This window comes from Halictus rubicundus, chromosome 1 (assembly GCF_050948215.1).
Source record: "Halictus rubicundus isolate RS-2024b chromosome 1, iyHalRubi1_principal, whole genome shotgun sequence".
NCBI lineage: Eukaryota > Metazoa > Arthropoda > Insecta > Hymenoptera > Halictidae > Halictus > Halictus rubicundus.
Window position 1 is genome coordinate 3,358,463 of NC_135149.1, and position 19,968 is coordinate 3,378,430.

Sequence of the window (19,968 nt, forward strand, 5' to 3'; positions counted from 1 at the left end):
TAAAATACGTGTTGTCAAACCCTCAAGCTATGTAGACCCTAAAAAAAGTCGTTTTCAAATTTGGTCCTATTTTCTGTTATAATGTCTGCGAACACTGAATTGTTTGTCAAACCGAAAGTTAGGTTTTGTCAAACCGATGCCGACAAACAAAATGAATTAAAAAATTGTGCGAATCAAAACAGTTCTAGTCAGTCGAATAAACCAAGAATTAGAAGCATTATAACTCTGGATAAGCCTGTCATTGTATTGAAATCGAATAAAGCGTTTGATAATCTTGATTGTAAAGAGATAAAGTCTACCGATCGTATCCAAAATACTGAACTATCAGGGTGCGACGATGCAATTCCTTCTTGCACAAGAGAAACAGCTACTTCTTTAACCAATACATCTTGTAAAACTGGAAATCAGGGATCTGTAAGCGATGTAGATAATACTGAGAGAGCTAAAGTATGCTCCGAAAAGACTGACAAACCTAAAATATCCAACAATTCTGTGCCTGCTTTACGAGAAAAAGCAGTGGACAAAGTACTGAAATCACAGAACACAGTTAAGACTGACAGTAAAAAAAGGGACTGCGCTAGAGATAAAAAAGGAAAGGAGAATGATGCGTTGTTTGCTAGAAAGGGCTCCAGCAGTACCAATAGAAAGAGCTCAGCCTCAAAAGTAACACAATGCACGCTTAAACCTTCTCGGACTAATATTAGCAGTGAAAAAGTAACTGTAACTAAGTCATCTAGTGTCTTGCTTACATCCAAAAAAGTAAAGCCACCTATCAGTGTTATGCCCTGTTACAAGTACAACACAGCTGCGTCGAAGACCAAGGCTTCTACATTAAAGAAGATTATGGTGCGAGACGTGGTTGGTCCCAAAATAAAACCTTACATTGGTCCAGGAGTACCACATAAAAAACAAGATACGCCAAAGATTGCAAAGATGAATGACAAAGCTCGTACGAATTCATGTACTTCTGGTGAAAAGCTGGCAAGACCAGAATACAATTCTATTATGTGTACAATTAATAAGTTGAATGATACAAAGAAGCAGAAAGTTGCAGTCGACTTTGAGCATTTGCCACCTACTTATAAAAGTCTGATAAATGGAAAGGTATGAAGAAGAGATTTCTTACAATAGAGTATTGGTAAATATTTTCTTTTCTTTTTACAGGTCTCTAGCGCCTTGGACTTCCCCCTCGATGAAGCCATTTACAAAAACTTGGTGGATTTGTCTGTAGATGAGAAACAACTGCCTAGTCGATTAACGCGTAGCAAGGATCCAGAACCACGTCAACGAGACATTGTACCAGTACTTTCCGACTTCTTCAAGCCAGAGTCGACAGAGGAGTACTGCACTCCTGTTTCTATCAAAACGATGGCTGCGGAAGCTGTAGACAGTTGGAGTGCTTTCAGAATAAGCGACAAAATATTCGAATGGAAGCACAGCTTGGATCATATATAATGTAGCAATACCTTTTTATATATAAGTTATTTATTAATTGTTATTTGGAAAACACTTACTTTGGTAGATGTGTATCTTTTCGGAAACATGATGTATTTTTTATACTAATCATGAACGGATAAGTTACCTTAAGAAGATCTTCTGCGAATATAGAGATTGAGTTTTAAAATATGACGCGAAGCAATATATACAATAAACCACTTAGTATACAATTAATGTATCGTGTTTCATACGAAACTATTCCCGATCGACGCACAGTATACTTGTTTTATAAATCACGCGAAGCACCAGAAGATACAGATGTGGTACGGTGTATACAAGGAAAAATAATATAAAATATAATATATTAGGGGTACCCATAAGTAATCAATTATTTGCAAAGAATTTGTTTTGCCTTTAGTTCTGTCCCGATCGCTGAAGAGGAAACACGTATTCTTTTACAGTTTTCGATAAAGCAGCCTGTGTTCAAAATATTCTAAAAAGTATAATTTTTTTTACAACCCTGTAATAAAATGGTGGCGTCCGTAGCTTTCAAAAAAGAAAATTTGCGATGTTTATGGAGATGTATTGGAGGTCAACAAGTGTCAACGTCGGTTCAGAAGGTTTGCTGCTGGTAATTATGATCTCTCTGACAGTCCTCGAAGTGGACGACCAGTTGAATTTGATAATGACACCCTAAAATCTCTAGTGGGAACTGAACCAAAATTAAGTATACAAGAATTATCGAGAAGCCTTGGGTCCACATGGTCAACTATACAAAGGCACCTACACGAAATGGGAAAGGCATATAGGCAAGGAATATGGGTACCGTATCAATTGTCTGAGATCAACGAGAATATTCGTCGATCAATTTGCACTTCATTGCTATCCAGATTTCGTAAAGATCCATTTCTTAGCAGAATCGTTACCGGAGATGAAAAATGGATTCTTTATGATAACATAAAGCGTTCCAAGCAATGGCTTCCTGCAAATCAAATTGCAATATCAACCCCTAAACCTAGCTTATCACTTAGAAAGGTGTTACTGTGCATTTGGTGGGACTGTCGTGGCATAATTCACTTTGAGTTGTTAAAACCTGGAGAAACAGTTACTGCTGACTTGTATTGTCAGCAATTACAAGGGCTGTATTCAGAACTATTGAAAAAGAGGGCATCTTTAGTCCACAGAAAAGGTGTAATACTGAAAAAAATCAAAGAATTGCAATGGGAAGTTTTACCGCACCCCCCGTACTCACCGGATATTGCTCCCTCTGACTATCATCTTTTCAGATCTCTGGAGCATTATTTAAGGAATAAAACATTCACTTCTGTAGAAGATGTAAGGAGGCACCTTGAGTCATATTTTGCTTCACGAACCCTGGATTTCTATAAGAGGGGGATTGAAAATTTGCAGGAAAGTTGGCAAACTGTTCTTGATAATGATGGAGATCATATAATAAATTAAGAAATAAAAACCTGAATTTACAACAAAGTTTGTTTTAGATTTCAAAATAATTGATTACTTATGGGTCCCTCTAATGTAATATATCTAGACGAAAAGAATTGCGGCTGCATCCTTTAGGGACATCGCTCTATTCGAAGCTAGGATGGGACTCTGAAACATACTGCCTTTCACAGCCTGTTGACACGGAGTTTTCCCCGATTGAGGAAAAACTTTATAAAACTAAACTGGATCTAGTGAATATTACTTTACATCGAGTATAATAACACTGTCCAACATGTTGTAATTCTTTTTGGGAGTTCGTATAATTTTTACGGTCGAAGCAGAAAAAAGTTGAAACTTTTACTTTTTCTTATAAATGAAATTCAAAAATGCAAATTCCTGTTAGACAGTGTAATTAATATTTGTCATGTATTTTCTTACAAGCCTCAACAGTTCTTGGTCTGCGAAATTTCGTTCACGTATGGATCACTCGTGGGACCTACGGTCACCAGAGGAAAGAAATTGCAGTTTATCTGGTGAATGGATTCAAATTTTTGTTATAGTCTTTGTCATCGTCGTCGTCGTTGTTGTCGATGTCCTTCTCATCGTCATCATCCTCGTCCCCCGCAAATGGGTTCTTCGACTCATCGTATTCCGTTTCGAACGGATTAGTCGAGACGGGTGTTTTCGGAAGGACAAAGCTCTTCTGCAGTGGCGACGACTTTGGCGGAGTCTTATTCATTATAGTTAAATGTCCTATGGGCACCGGCGAGTCTTTCCTCGAATTTCCAAGGGAGGTTAACACTTCGTTCCCGGTACCAGAAATATTCGCTTCCAGTGAGCAATAGACGCTGGAATCCGCCTTCGTGAACGATCGCATATTATCATCCACTGCTGGGAAATTGTCGACTATACGACGAGGTTCGACCTTCCCTAATTATTTGACAGAGTAAACGTTATTTCACACGCTCAGCGATAACACGATTTTTCTAAAAAAAAAGAAAAATAATTGATTTCTACCCAAGGTCGAATTCTTCCCCTCCGTTAATCTGATCCTCGCTTCCGCCCCTGGTCCATAATTCAGTTTCGGTTCCTCGAATTTGGTAGTGGTTGGCGGCAACAATTTGTCCGTGTCAGTGATCACCATCAACTTTTTGAACACCCCACGACCAAAATAGTCGGCGACCAATGAAAACGGATCCTCAGCCCGGTCAAGCAAACTATGGAACGTCTCGTGAAGGTCCCTCGACTGTTCCTGTGCTTTGATGATGTCTAATAATTTTTTATTTTCCGGCAAGCAAGCTGGGCACTCGTTTTCGTTCTCCGAGAATCTTTGGAAACAGCTGAAACAACGAGAACAAACAGTCAGACACTGATTTCTATAAAGTACCCGTGTTGTCTAGCACGAGCATGTAAACTCACTGCTGATGATACGAGTGCTGGCACATGAAATGCACCGAAGGTAGCTTCAGCTGATGTTGACACGCGCTGCAACGCGCACCTTGGAAAATGATCGTGCTGTTTTTAATCGACTCGATTTGTTCTCGTATTTTCTGAGTGTCAGTACGATACTTCTCGGTCAACTCTATGTCCGCCTGTGTTTGTTCTTGCTCTGTTCGCAACACACTATTCAGATAAGTCTTCACGTCTCCCACCGTGCAGGAGAGCGAAGTTGAAATCGCGTCGATGACCATTAGCGGTGATAACAGTCTTTCTTGAGCTAAAAATCATAGATCGTTTTTCGGATAAATATACGACACAAAATGAAAAGAGACATCACAATGTCACTCTACCTATGTAAGCTAAAATATCTGCGAGCAGTTTCGTCGGAGCATCCTTGTTCCTGGCGACGCTCCACAGAGCTTGAACCCACAGATTCGGATCCTGATGGCCGAATCGCTTGCAAGTAGCTAGCACTTGCTCGCTGTCGCCCTCTCGCAAATGAAATCGTAGGATCTCTTCGTATCTAATGACAACAGAAATTGTTGAACGAAGTGTTCTCGAATACGATTCTTTCAATTTATAATTCAACGTACAGTTTACTTTCTTCGTAAAGGAACAGCAGCCCGCGTCTGAAATTATTCTGATGGCACAGAATCAAAATCTGATCCCTATCGTAACACGCCTCCGAGCTCTGCAGAAGCCTGACTATCTTCTGCTCGTATTGCACTTTCGACACGTCGTTATCCAAGGCCGACCACACGTGCAGGTAATGTTCTACCAGTGTGTTGTACACTAAAGTACTCCACCTGAAATAATGTATATCGATTATACTATGCGAGAGAGCGCTCGTTTCTTCGTATCTAAATCGTATACTAACTTGGTGTTTGTTTTAACCAAGTGTTCGAGGAACTCTACGAGACGTTCAGAATTGTTGAGGAATAGGTGAATGAAATCCTCGGGATTAGCTTTGTCAATTTCCTGTTCCACGGTGCCATCTAAAGCTTCCTGAATGAAATACATTAACTGTACCGTTACACCCGCGCTCGTCACAAAAATCTATCGATTTACCTGATCCACAAGAGGTTTGTTAGAAGGTCTATAGTTGGTGCACAAGGCCTTCAGAAATTGCGTGGACTCGTTCGGGACATTTTCTATCAGAATATTTCCGTATTTCTTCATGTTAGATTCTGCCTAGAAAAGTAGACGTAATTAATTGCTTGAAACACGTTCGAAAAGTGTACGTACGAACGCACTTCTTCGAACTCCAAAGTTGCGATGTATTCCAACGCCTTCCTGTACTCGTGTTTGTCCTCGATTTGAATGCGAAGATACCACTCGTGGTGGCCGTGCTTCTGGGCAAGAAGCAATGCGTCTTCCGGAGACGCTTGACGGCAGACTTTTATCGCGACTTCTACGTCGAAATCAACTTCCCTATCTTTCGTCTGAAATTGCAAATATATAGATGGCGAGAAGAAAAAGCAGCATTCATCGATACCGGTCACATCGAACCACAAGCTAATTACCATAATAAATTCTTTCAATTTATCTGTTTGATTCAGCTTCGTGTAGCAGTTTAATAACAATGTTGTGTGATCTTCTGTTCCTTGACCGTTTTTATGCAGAGCTTGCAAGTAAGTAATTAGATTATCTATATGCTGAGAGTCCAGAAATTTTCTGATTACGTAGGAAGGTTCTAATTTCCCAATAGTCTTTATATACTGTTCTATGGCACCGTTGTGGTCTCCTTTCGAATACAAATGGTCCCCATACTGCCGGAAGATTTCCACCAGACTTTCAGCATCGTACTGTTGATTTTTGGCTATCCTAAGAACCCCGAGAGATTACATTTCATTAAATGATCGCACCGCACGTTCGAAATTAATTACCTTATAGATACGTCGTATAAACTCTTTTTAAAGAGTAAGGCTAATTTCGACTGCAAGTCTTTTTCGTCCAAGTGGTAGAGCTTGCTATCTCCGCTGAGTATAAAAAATCCGCCCCATTCTGATAACACGGCTTGCACAGAGAGCATAGGCGCGTAGAAGACGATCAATTTGTTTTTTATATCCAGTACCGTGATCATATGTTTATCCGCGCCTTGAGGTATCGGCTCTATGGTACTGTAAACACCTAGAGTTAATTAATCATGTTCTTATTCAACCGACCGACTCGAATACGCGGATAATTCTTGCCTTGGTTTCGCAGAAATGGTGGTGGTCCTTCTTGGAACATTAGCAGCTTCTTTCGATATTATCACTAGGTAACTTCTAAACCACTCTAACATTATTTTCTGGCCTCCTGCCGCGTAACAAGGACCTCTACCATCGGGCGTGTAACAATATATTGCCTAATTGTGAAAGGAATGTATTATTCGAGAGTGTTTACATATTTGAATCAGAATCTTTGATGAATTCATTACATCGTTGCGACCGATCATGAAGTGACTGTCTTGCATTGATTCCGCAAGGACGCTGCAGTTTCTGCTGCAACCCATATTGTCCAAGGGAGACTTGAATTCCTTATCCTTTACGGTAACATTGTACACAAAGACGCTGTTCGTTGTAGCAACAAAGAGGTGAGTTTGTTTGCTCATGGCTCTTATCGCAAGACCGGTGATAGATACATTTGTACTCTTCAACACCTTTATCTTGATCTTTCTTTCCCTGGTCAGGTCACCCCTAAAAACGAACAATGGAATCTCGATCCGAAAGTTTTAAAAACACTCTTCGTGTATATTTACCTGTAAAGCATAATAGAGCCATCTCCAAACCCGATAGCCATTAAAGTGAGACTGGTATGCACATACAGTGCAGTCGCAGGAACTCCTCTGTTGCTGGGTATAGCTCTGCTTATGCGAACACATGTCGGATTGCCCTGTTTGTCAAGTTTAGCCAAGTTCCACACTTTTATCGTAGGATTACAACCAAGATCGTCTTCCTAAACGAATACATGTATTTTGAATAAATGCATTTGCAAGAAGCAGAGAATTTGATAACGATACTAACACCAATGGTGAACAAGAAAGTGGAATGTTGAACTTGCTGAGCTAAGGTTAAAGTAATCTCGTACGCTCGGAAGGTGGTAACATCGAAGGTCCTGTTAACTAAATGCACGTTCCCTCTGTTGTCTCCGAATACTAAGTTGCCGTTTCCGCTCGTAGCTGCGGTGACTTGACCGTCCTGTTGAACACCGTCCACGTTAGTCACGTTCGAACAACTTAACCTACGAAAAACGATCCTACACCGAATACGATTTGAACCGAGAGAAACTCACCCTGAGAGCTCTGGCGATCTTCCCTTCGTCGACCTCTTTCTTCAGGTCGAAAAAATTGAAGCGTCTCCACTGGAAAACAAACGGATTGTTACCGTGAGGGCGTCGATAATGAGGTTATGATCGGGCTATGGAAAACAATACGCGAAACGATCGAAGAGAATGATGAACGAACCTCAAGGAATGCCATGATGTGGTCCGGTTGTTTATGTAGACATCAGTGACAAATACTGTCCACTGCGTGAACGAACAGTGCACGTACGCGCTATCCTCTTTGACAGTTACCTGACAACGGATTTAATCGGTCGCACGTTCACCATCTTTTCAACCATATCTAATCAGCTGATTATGACATACCTTAAGTTCTGCGCATGCGCTTCGGCGGGCGACATATTCCCTGTTGTATCGACTGCATCGATCTGCAGTTCCATGCGACACCAACGGCAACGAACTGGAACTATTCCCTACTATACCGACTCTGCAGGCACTGACAGTCGATAAGAGTGCGCGTCGAGTTTCACCGACGTACTATTTGCGCTAGAAATAGCACAGGGTTCGGGTAACTTCCACGGATGGCGTTGCTGTAGAATCGAAACCTCAGCGCCATCTTTGCGGGAACTAAGTTTGAATTCTACGCTCAAAAATTATAATTCTCTTCATTCCTTAAACAAATATTGAATAATATCTGCGCCACTTATAGCATGCTTTGGTTGGAATAAATATGGATTCTTCATGCTCGAATAAAGGAGAGAAGCGGAAATAATTCAAACGGTCATCCGAGGAAGACGAGTTAACTAGACATTTCTGTTTAATGTTCAATTTTTTTTCTTTTTTTTTTTTTTTTTAGATATTTACAATTATTAAATATTTACACATTGAATCACCCGGTTAACGGATTAAGCTTCGTCTAAACGGAAAGGTATAAAATCGTTCACCGCCTCTCGAAAAGTAAATTGCCTCTCCGAAAGTTGCAACTGAAAAACAACTCGAGGAGGAGTGACAAGAATACTTCGCGAGCCCAGAATGCCAAGGCAATCCCGTTTTACGCTTCGAGTGCGCTCGATTATCTCGTTCCCATTGGACGATCTACGGTATATTAGTATACGACACTGGACCGGACGGATTGCGGTAGCTTTCCGGATCGCTGTTCAGAATTAGTAAGACGTAAGTTCTGTTATATTTGTTAAAAAGGACGAACAGTTAGTGTCGACGATGGGGCGGGACGTGTTTTACAAGGTCTGTGTCTCCTGTCCTTGCGGGGCACGCGGGTCATCAAGAAGAAATGGTCGCGAGAAACTCGGAAAATCGATTATAAATACAACGCGAGCTCCGTTCTGTTCTATTATGTTCCGTTCTCTGATATTAACCGGAATCGGAGAGGCTCGAATCTCAGTCTCGGAGATCGTCGTTCTTCCTCGAACCTCGGGTCTCCCCAGACCCGAACGAAATTCGCGCAGGACTTCGCGATTCGCACCCCTCCGTTCTAACTGTCGGATTCTTTTCGAAAATTGCGAATATAATAAATGCAACGACGTTGTTCAAGCAAGCTCCTCTCACCGACCTATATCAGCTTGCACACCAACTTTCGAAAAGATTCCCGCACCTTCTGGGATAATCCCATTGTTTAGATGCTCAACTTCCTGCGCGAATCTCGATCGCACCTAGGGCGTTCTTCCGATCCTTTCCTCTCCTCCTTAATATTTTGTACCGTGGTCGTGCTCGCATCGGAAAGAAAAGGTTTCGTTCTTGATTTGTCTGCGATCGCTTCCCTATAAATCCGACTCGACTCGACTCGATTCGACGCGACGAGCGCGTGTCGTCCTTCTCGTTCATTGTATGTATATCGCGTTCAGGGTGTGCGATTGATAATCCAGCTGGACACGTTTTCCGTTCCGTTTTCCGTCAATCTTTCTGCGAGCCGGTTCGAGGCACGCGATTCCGTCCCTCTTCGAATGTGTCGGAGTACTAGAACGGAACAGGAGAGTTTTCGAGAGTGCAAGCTGGGCCCTCTCGTTCCGCCGAGATACGCCGCTGTGAAACGCTGTAATAAACGTCGTCGTCGCGCTGCGTCGACAGAATCAAGGTTCTTCTCACGAGCATCTTTATTTCATCGATCTCTCGGCATTGAATTTTGAAAGTTATTGCTAAGTACACCCGACGGCGGAGTCTTCGTTCCGAGCGAATGCTGTTACAAAATACTGCGAGAGCGAGATCCTCGATCTAGGATTTCAATGAGAGCGCGATACTGTAAAACGTTGACGAGAGTAGCGCGCGCGACACCAATGCATTGTCGTCTACGCGTGTCTCGACGGAAAATCTTCTGTCAGCGGTATTAGAAAATTTCTCTAGGGCGGGGGGGGGGGTGGTATCGTTGCTTGGCGTCTGATGGTCTTCGGGTATCCTGCAGCGACCCTCGACATCGGAGGAACGATCAACGTTGATCGGGGGGTGGAAGCCGAGCCTTCAAACGTTTTACGGTAGGCGCTCGTCCCGAATTGACAGACAGTTGTTTGTTCACTATATTAAACACGATTCTCTCAATATATTTCTTCTCTCACACTATCTCTTTCTCTCTCCGTCTCGTACAAGGAATTAGGAAACACGATGAGATTCGACTTCGACTTCGTTCTCTCCGTTTTTTATTCACGAGGGCTCGGGCTAGGGACGATCGGTAGCGCGAAGAGAAGTGTGGGACTTTCCTTCTCAAACTTTACAGACGTAGCGTAATTACTTACTTCTCTAGCTATCGATTATGTGTACTCCGTGTGTGTGTGTGTGTGTGTGTGTGTGTGTCTCTGCACGTGTACACGTGGCTCTGTGCTGCTTAAAATCGCTTTGAATCGCGAATTCGAATCGCGCGATCTCCTCTCGCAAACTCGCACCGTTTCTTTCGCCGTTTTTCACACTCGCTCTCTTCCGTTCTCTCTCTCTCTCTCTCTCTCTCTCTCTTGCTTATCAAACATTTAATTCATATATAATATATCTATATTATATATCTATATATATACTTTACAAACAGGAAACGATTAGACACTAGGGCTCCGCGTTCGGCCCGAAAAACGGCCGAGTATTCCTTTTCAGTTTGAGAATGGACCGGAACGGAGGATTATCTTCTTCCCGCTGTCATGTCGGCTCGAAATTTCTTTCTGTCCCTCCTCCCTCACCCCGAAATCGAAAACGACTCAATCTTCAAAGGGATACTCGTGCGCGATTGCGTTTAAATGGCTTAAGGATGCACTTCTTTGTAAAATACAGTATTATCCCGCCTCTGCGTAAGTATATCCGTTTAGAGATTTGTTCTTCGTTTTTCTCCGTCGTTTCTTCTCTCGTTTCGAACTTTCTCTCTCTCTCTCTCTCTCTCTCTCTCTCTCTCTCTCGCGCGCTCACTCGCTCACACTCTCGCTCTTTCTCGCTCTTTCTCGCTGTCTCTTTCTTTCTTTTGTTACCGTAAATTTATACAATAAAATATCACAGTTCTGTTCGTACCACGCAATATAATCAATATATTGTTTTTTTTTTTGCTTACCATGCCTACACGATTCTCTCCATGTTTCTCTCGCTCTCATTCTCAGTCTCTCCGACGTTCGATGCTTGCCGATTTCCTGTCCACTCGCACGCACAATACACACACACGCGCGCGCGCGCGCGCACACGTTCCCAGTCTTCCGTCTTCCCTCTTCGATCTCTTCTCGCGAAAACGATTTCGAGCCGCGCTAACCTCGATCGACGATAGATCTTTCGACGAAATTGCGAACGAAAGATCACTCGACACGGTCGTGAAACTGAATGCTCGTTGCCCTCCCCCCGCTTCACAACAAATTCGTGCTCATTGTCAAGTATTTATGTAATGTAACTATAGTATTACGATAAACGTATCGTCGTACGCACCGTATGTCGAAATGATCTATTGAGCTGAACATTCGGCGAATGTAGAATTTGTTAATATTTATGATGTCGAATAAGCATTCTGAACGTTCGGCGAATAAAAATTCGGGGGTCGAACGAGCATCCGTTCGTTTGCTCTAACCGCGCTTAATGCGGTTACTAGTGCGATTATTTTCACAGAACTCGCGAACGCGTGGCGGCACGGACGCATCGCGACGTTATACTGATCGGGAGAATTAAAATTTCCGGCTGGAAGGGAGACATGGAACAGTAATGAAAAAACCGTTTCGACCGAGAAATCGTGCCCGGGGTCCTCCGGAGTGATTTATGGGCCCGGAACAGAGGGCATACTGTGCGAAGAAAAACTGGTCGGGAGCGGTGCATTGTCACGGAGGTGACCTGTGTTTTGTCTTTCGACAGACCTCGAGCACATTGCGACTATTTCACCGTATCCCTCGTATTTTTTTTTTTTATGTTCTCTCCACCGTCGACGCAACGATTTCCGCTCTAAGGAACCCCGCATCCGGTCGTCGCGCGAGCGGCTGAAGGATCCGTCGATCCGGGGGGGCGAACGCGATCTTCGATCTTTCTCTAATTGGCACATCGACGGAAAAAGAAAAGTTCTCTCTGTCTCCCTCGGTTGTTGAAGATCTTTCGAAAAAGCAAACGGGATGAGATTCTCGGCTATTAATCGATAACAATTGACACGTCTGCGATCGAAGAACGATCCTTTCGCCCCTCGCCGCTCTGTCCTCCTTTCTCTCTCTCTCTCTCTCTCTCTCTCTCTCTCTCTCTCTCTCTCTCTCTCTCTCTCGCGAAAGCACAATGGACGGCATCTTTCCCGCGAATTTGCTCGCAGAACGAGCGAATCAAACAACTGAGCGAAAACAGGGTCGCACACGGGGAAGGGGGAGGAAAGGGGATACTCTTAAGAGGATTTGCGAAACACCCCTTTTTCGAAATTTATTCTCCGCCACCACGGTAACGATCGGTCCCCGTCGACGAAAACAAAAATATTCATACGCGACGCTAAAAACGTTTCCCCCTCCATTCCGTCGCGAACGGAGACGAAAACAATAATATAGCCTAAAGGACTCACCGGTGAAGAAGAAGGCGAGGAAGGTTGCCTGGTTGTGGCTGGTGGAGGTGGAGGTGGAAGTGGGTGTGGGAGATGTTTGGTGTCTTCTCGTCAGGGAAAAGAAAATTCTTGAACAGGAAACACGCTGTACCGGGCGCGTCTCTCCTCTTCCACACACACTCGACAACATACGCTTTCTGTTCTTTGTAACGTGATAGTTTATTAAACGAAATTATAATTATAATAATAATAATTAATAATAATTAATAATAATATTAATAATAATATTAATAAAATAATCATCAATGAAACTAAAGGGTAGACAGAAAAAGGATCACAATTAAAGCGCGGGGGTACCTGACACTGTAACAACCGCCCACCCACAACCCCCCAGGGAAACTAAACTCTCGATACTGGTCCCCGTCTCTTCCCGTAGAAACTACCCCCCGCCCCCCTTTTCTCCCCCTGAGAACGATTTCGCTGAAGACCAACGAGAAAAAGGGGAAACGATCGACGACAGTTTTCCCTCGAAAATTCATTTTCCGGTTCTTTCTGTTTGCCCACGCAACCCTTTCACTTTCTTTTTTCGATTCCTCGATCGCGTCCCCTCTCGAGGAAAATCGTGGAAATCGCCGATGGGAGCCCAAAAACGTGATCTCCTGTGTTTCTTCGACCACAGAGATCTCTCGATCTCGCCCCTCTGTCCCTTTCGTTCTCTCTCTCTCTCTCTCTCTCTCTCGCTTTCTTTCTCGCACACACGCATTCTCCCCGACCGTTCGCTCGTCGATTCGTCTCCCTTTCTCTCTCACGCACGCGTTGGTCCATTCGTTCATCGTCTTAGTAACGAACTAATAGTTTTTAAACAACTTGAGCACAGGTGGGGCGTCGACGCGTCACGTCCACAGAGCTTCCCTCCTCTTTCTTGTGCTCTTGTCTTCTCTCCGTCTTGGAACGTTCGAGTGCTTCTTTTGAATTTGGGAAAATGGAGCACGGCGTTAGGAACGAAAGGGGTGAAAATCAAAGGAGTCTTTCGGAGAAGAATGGGAGGGGAAAAACGAAAGGGGTAGAAATCAAAGGAAAAACGCGGCGATTTTTCGGGAAAGAATGGAGCCTCGTGGACGGGACACGTGCGACGCCGTAACAAGAAATTATCTACAGTATACACGTGTTCTATTCCCTTCTCTCTGTTCCTCTTCGCCGGCGTGCTTCCTCCTCTCGACGCGACGCCTTGAAAAATTTTCTACGCTTCCCTCGGCCGCCAACGATCCACTCCGACGCGAGTACTCGATGTTGAAACATTGCACCGAATAGTTAACGAATAGGACTGTCAGTAGCAGAAAAAGGGGAAGGGGGAGAGGGAGAGAGAGAGAGAGAGAGAGAGAGTAGTTAACGCATTACCTACCGGTGATCGTTTCTTCAAGAAATGTATATTAGCCGAAGATTGTTGAACAAATTCTCTTCGTTATACAGTCGTTGGGAATTTTACTAACACATTTCCGGTAGTCAAAGCGTCAAAATCGTCGAAGTCGATCGAAGACGGCGCGCGGATTCGGAACGGAAACGCGCTCCTACGAAACAAGAAATTATCGTAAATAACTTTGGGCAACGTTTGCTTGCTTCTTGCTCTATCCCACTCACGCACGCACTTGGTATCTCGCTATCATTCGTTTTCTCTCGCTCTCTCTCTCTCTCTCTCTCTCTCTCTCTCTCTCTTGCACTCGTTAGACAAGGTACTTAGAATATCTTCAGTAGAGAGTCTCTATCCATCCTCTCGTTAGCTTACGCACCTACCGAATATTGATCAATTAATTAATCAATCAATTAATAATAATATATAATATTTATTTATTCGTTTATTTACATATATATCGTAGGATCCTAGGGAAAAGAGGGCAGAGGACCGGACGAACCCGCGAGCTCGAGACTCGTCGACTAGCTAACACCGTCTCTCTCGAATTATTTTCCTAGCCGCCCCCGTCGTACTGTTACCGAAAAAAGGTCAGGGGTGGTTCCGATTCGGCCATCTTGCTCTAGAATCACAGCTCGCGTCGTCGTTTCGTTTTTCGTTTGTTCAACCATCTCGCCTCTTTCTCGCCAGAGAGAGAGAGAGAGAGAGAGAGGGGGGGGGAGAGGGAGAGACAGAGAGAACAGTGTCCTCTCCACGGCCTCTTATAGCAATTTCTCTAGTCTTTAGCGGTTCTGCCTCTTGCGCGTTATCGTCTACCCCTGTCATCGGTGTTCCCGCACACCCCACGAGCACCCAAATTATAGGATCCTAGGGAAAAGAAAGGATTCAGCAGGTGCAACTCGAATTTGCGACTTCGAGACTCGTCGACCGGCGTATAACCAACGCTCCAAGCACCACAACCAATGAGTCCCCCGACTTTTATAACAGATAGATTCAAGCCTTGCGTATGGCCAACGAAATTTAACCCCTTGCGGTCCAACGTGTTCCCTCTGCTTTACTTCAGAAGCTCGACTAACTGATTTAGTACTGTTCGGACAGCGTATAATCTTGTAACATTATTGACGAATATAATGGGAATCGATAAACTAAAAAACTATACTGCTCTGCAAAAGTCAACGTCGAGTCTGGCTCGGTATAGGACCGCAAAGGGTTAACAACTAATTTGAAAGCTTTAGTATCGAGAAGAAAATAAACGATCGAGAAAATAAATGTACATTCACAACGATCTTGTATTGCCAGAGGAACGTGGAAAATTGTTAAAAGGAATATAGAAAACGGGCAACAGGATACCCGGATTGCCTGCGCGAGGGTTAAGGGCTGAAATTTTGATCGCGAGCCGTTCTTCCAAGATCTGGCGGTCCTTTTGCATGTTCAGCGAAGCGTTATCTGTGCGGAGCGATGCAACGTGGTGGCTGCATTACCTCTCGGTGAATTTTTCAAGCGCCTCATCAGATTCGATACCGAAACTGCAGCCTTGGAATCGACGCGACATCGAGCCCCCAGCAAATTTCCTCCCGCCGGTCAAAGGGGCGTCGATTCTCGAAAGAAGGAAGGAAGAAAGGAACTGTGAAGTCGAATGAATTTTGTGTATTGTTTTTAGACCGGTGCCACATTACTTCGCGATCGTGTTCGCGAAGGACAGCCTCCTTGTAGCTCTGCAAGCGAAAACGGGGGAATCGAAAAAAAAAGAAGAAAAAGAAATCGGAACGAGAGGAGTCGATGGGGCCGGCGTTAATTCCGTTCTTTTCACGTTCCTACCTCCCAGGAGCACCGCTCGTAAGAGGGAATAGCAAAAGCCAGGAGAAATCGTGCCGTGAAGTACACCTATTTTCCAAGGGGTAGCTCTCGCCCCCTCGAAGGCGGAAGGGGGTAGTAGGCACACCTTTCTGGGTCGAGTGGACGTTTCGCTCGCAACGGGATAATTAACGAAGAGCATGAGACCGTGTACGTGTGCGTACATTTCTGTGTGCGTGTCTGTATATGTGTCAAAGAGAGATGGAGAGAAAGAACCGGGGAAAGAGTAACAGGAGAATAAGCGTCGCACGCACCTTTTAAATAGGAGTTACGCGCGAGCACACGCGTAAACTGCATATTTGCTCGATACGCGAGAACAGAGACAGAGACTGGGAGGGGGGGGGGGGAGGGGAGAGTGAGAGAAGAGGTAGCTTGAGTTAGGGCAGCGCCAGAAAAATGGTAAATGCGAAAATAAAACGGACGATCGAGGATTAAACACCGAAAGCACGTATATTTTCAAATGTACGTGTTACTTTGGAACATTAAATCAACTTATGGACTTGAAATCGACTTATAGTTTCTCACGAGACAAAGAGTACTCTCCGATATAAAAAAATTTAAGACTTGAAGAAACGTGATAACCCTTAGGTGGACTGTTGGCGCCTAATCTTTAAACTGATAATTATTTGGTGTGCGTAACTGTTTAAAGACGTAGGTGAGCCTTCTCTGTGTGACAGCGACTCTGATACTGTCAAGTAAAAATGATTCTTATTCGTTAAGAATTCGTTAACGACATTTAAAGTCCACTTAAACGTTAATGCTGGATCCATCGAGCTTCCACATTTCGATTCCTTATTATTGAAATAATAAAAATACTTCCATGAGAAACCGTTAAACAAATACGTTGAAAGATGATTTGAAATCTCAAAAAAACTCCAATTCGTATCAATCTTATACGGAAAACGATAAAATACTCGTCGGTTAAAGGGATGAGAAAGATTCAAAGAGCTAGATTGTCACAGATGTTACATATAAACATATGTATAAATTGAAAGATAAGGAAAGATTCGATTTCCTTCGAGAAGGGTCGGATCATTTTCCTCATTTTCCTAGGACATCGCGATCAGCGGCGAGGACCACGCTGGTCAAGAAAAGAGAAGAAAACGCGCAGACACCACGAACAAGAGAATTGGGGAGCAGCAGGACAACGCCTGCCTGGACCCTTCAGAAATGTCCGAGCCTGTGAAAAGCTTGGCTACACGACGAAGATGGCAGACGAGCCCCGAAGTCGCGGGTCCGAGTCCCGCTCGATCCTCTTTCGCCTGGGAGCTTACAGTACGATTAAAAAAATACAAACAGGAAAACGATTTTTACGATCATCGCTGGGACCGGCTAAGCGTCGAACAGAGAAGGTGGCCTCTGCGTCGGAGAAGGCTCGACAATTAACCTAAGGAGATCGTCGTTGGGGGGGGGGGGTGGGTTGTGAAAGGACGAAGAAGGAGGCGATCGCGGAACGGGACAGGATGGGACTGGGAGGGGGGGGGGAGGAGAGGAGCCACGAAAGTAGACCAGGGTAGAGGATTCTCGCCTGGCGGCGGGATCATCTTCGACTGCGGGGTGACTATTTGCCGCGGAACTTCGTTCCGAAGATTACCGGGAAAACGCGGTTACCCGGTAATCATTCCCGAGTACTACTTTCTAACAAACTTCGAGCGTGAAAGTTAATCAACGGCCGAGCTGCTCGATCGATCCCGCCGATTCGTGGCGGCGCGATCGAGCCTTTCTAATATGTATTCGCCCGTTCGTGCATGGACGCCCGGTCGCGTTAAAACGATTAAAAGTCGCTCAGTCGATCAGCATTCTCTCTTTCTCTCTCTCTCTCTCTCTCTCTCTCTCTCTCTCACGCACACGTTGTCCCATCGAACCGGACGATTCGCTTTCACGCGACGAAAGAAAGCAGTAGCCTTAAAAATGTAAAAGAAAAAAATGTGATCCTCTTCGCAAACGGTCGATTTCCACTTACAGGTACCGCCGTGAGTGCGTCCGATGCGACTTGAAATGTAAAAAAAAAAATAAGAAATGAAAACAGGAGAGCGAGCCGAAACCGAGCCTCGAAGCGAATAGCCACCCTCGCGGTTAGGATCCACGGGATCGTGGACGCGCGTGATCCGCGGAGATCGATGGGTGATGAACGAGGTTGAGAGAAAGAGGTTGTTGTCCGTTACTCTGCGATGCAGAGGAAACAGAGGAGGATAGGGCAGCGGAAAGTAGGAGAGGTGTAACGCAGAAGAAGAAATCGGGCAGAGACAGCAGCGATGGTTGTTGCGCTTAATCTCCAAGACCAGCCGGAGTTACTGTTTCTCCTTGAGTCCGCCGAGGAGAGCGTGGCTCTCCATCGTCGCGCTGAGGTTGCTCAGGTTGCTGAGGTTCCCGAGGTTCCCGAGGTTACCGAGGTTGCCGAGATTCGGCTGGTGGGCGTAGTTCCTGATCTGATGGAGGCTGATCAGCTGGTTGGGGAACGAGGTGGCGTTCTGGTTGCTGGTCGTGCCGGACGTGACGCCGGACGACGAGGAGGCCGGCGAGGATTTCTGCGTCGTGTTGAACGCTTCGTAGAGGTACGGCCTGGAGGCGGGATGATGGCTGCCCGGGTAGTGTAGATGGTTCAACGGGTTCAGCGGGTGCTGCATCGAGGAGATCGAGTTGATCGAGATCGAGGAAATCGGCGTGAACGCCGAGCTGCTGTTCGGATGATGGTTGCCGCCCGGTTGTGGCGTCTGTTGCCTCGAGTCGTTCTCGATCGAGTCGGCCCGGTGACCGTGGCCGGGCAACAGCATCTCCGGGTTCTGGTTCTGATGGTAGTCGGTGTGATGATGGGGCAGTCGTTCGTGCAGATCCGAGATCACCGAGTCCGGGCTGACTTTCGGCCAGTAGTGGTCCTGATGGTGAGCGGCCATCGCGTGTATCGACGGCCTGAGACCGGTCCCGATGATCGGAGGTCTCTTGTCCGTTCTTTCCGCGTGCTTCTGCATGTGCTTCGCCAGATAGGTTTCCTGCGTGTAGCTCTTGCCGCAGTACTGGCAGATGTGCGTCTTCAGGTGCTTCGATTCCTTGTGCTTCGGTATGTGCTCGAGCAGACTCGGCTCGTCGGAGAAGCACTTGTAGCAGGAGTTACACTTGTACGGCTTGTCGGTCTGGTGGCAACGGGAGTGGCTCTGTAGGTTGCTCAGCTGGCTGAACGCCTTCGTGCAGCCTGGATGCCGGCACTTGTACGGTTTGTCGCCGGTGTGCGTGCGGATGTGCTGCTGTAGGTGGCTCAGTTGGGTGAACTTCCGTTGGCAAATCTCGCAGCGGTACGGCTTGATGCCCAGGTGGATCCTGGTGTGCTGCGACAGGTACGAGGAGTTCGCGAACGCCTTCGAGCACTGGGTGCACTTGTACGGCTTCGCCTCGCGCATGTGGATCTGCGTGTGGAGCTGCAGGTCCGCCTTGCTACCGAAGATCTGAAAAACGGAAATCGGCACTCGGTCAGTCGAACGCTTCTCCACCACTCGCACCTACGTCTGCCCGCTTTTCCATTCATTCTCATTCGTCAACACTTTCAGCGCCAGCTCGAAAGCCTAAACAATTCCATAAAGTAAAAATCATTTGTTCGGGGAAATCAAAGTTTACCAAATTCCCTATACTCGAGACATCAACGTTAAAATTCATTTATAAATCTGGACCACCAATTCGGTATCCCATTTCCGGGAGACGGGGCGCCCAAAGTGTTGATAAGAAAACGAAAATGGTACTACGTATGTGCACAAGTTCCACCTTACAGACGAATTCCACAGAAACTGGAGCGAGATACTCGGCTAGCAGGCTCGTTAGGGGATGCAGAAGGTAGACCGGTAGCCAGCGGTGCCGTGAGATAATAATTTAAAGGGACAGGATGCGGAGAGAATTAAATATCGAAGGTTTCGTGACGAAGACTCGTTTCGTACCGGAGGAGCTCCACTTTGCACCAGTTCAAAAATACTAGCATTAAAGTACCAGCTCAATGATACCGGTATTGTTCTTATTAACTCTCGAACGACCAGTGCTGCGTCTCACCTGATCTCTTTAATATCTTAGCATCTAGTTTAAATTGCTATTTAGATTCAGTTCGGTAAAAGGATGGACTTTGATCTCAAAGTAACGGGTTCGAACGGGTCTATACCTATGACTGTCGTTC

General features: G+C 45.2%; 3 protein-coding genes across 3 annotated transcripts in view; 1 reads left to right on the plus strand and 2 right to left on the minus strand.

The window, feature by feature from the left end:
* The first annotated feature begins 68 nt into the window (after positions 1-68).
* Positions 69-1,667, plus strand: LOC143353162 (uncharacterized). Its single transcript, XM_076786267.1, has 2 exons — positions 69-1,104; positions 1,165-1,667. The coding sequence occupies exons 1-2, from the start codon at positions 82-84 to the stop codon at positions 1,453-1,455; spliced, it is 1,314 nt and encodes a 437-aa protein (XP_076642382.1). The 5' UTR covers positions 69-81; the 3' UTR covers positions 1,456-1,667.
* A 1,310-nt stretch (positions 1,668-2,977) lies between these two features.
* Vps11 (vacuolar protein sorting 11) lies at positions 2,978-7,932 on the minus strand. The gene is made up of 16 exons (XM_076786219.1): positions 7,766-7,932; positions 7,594-7,662; positions 7,326-7,499; positions 7,061-7,257; positions 6,740-6,998; positions 6,513-6,667; positions 6,207-6,440; positions 5,844-6,144; positions 5,574-5,762; positions 5,389-5,511; positions 5,198-5,325; positions 4,914-5,126; positions 4,671-4,843; positions 4,300-4,597; positions 3,898-4,220; positions 2,978-3,810 (listed from the first exon to the last, which is right to left on the minus strand). Exons 1-16 carry the CDS (start codon positions 7,778-7,780, stop codon positions 3,407-3,409), a joined length of 3,255 nt encoding a protein of 1,084 aa, XP_076642334.1. The 5' UTR covers positions 7,781-7,932; the 3' UTR covers positions 2,978-3,406.
* A 2,280-nt stretch (positions 7,933-10,212) lies between these two features.
* The window catches only part of LOC143353154 (zinc finger protein rotund), a 236,837-nt gene continuing 227,081 nt past the window's right edge, over positions 10,213-19,968 (minus strand). The window contains exon 6 of the mRNA XM_076786255.1: positions 10,213-19,255. Within this exon, the coding sequence (XP_076642370.1) occupies positions 18,107-19,255 (1,149 nt within the window). The 3' untranslated portion in view covers positions 10,213-18,106. The remainder of the gene's footprint in view (positions 19,256-19,968) is intronic.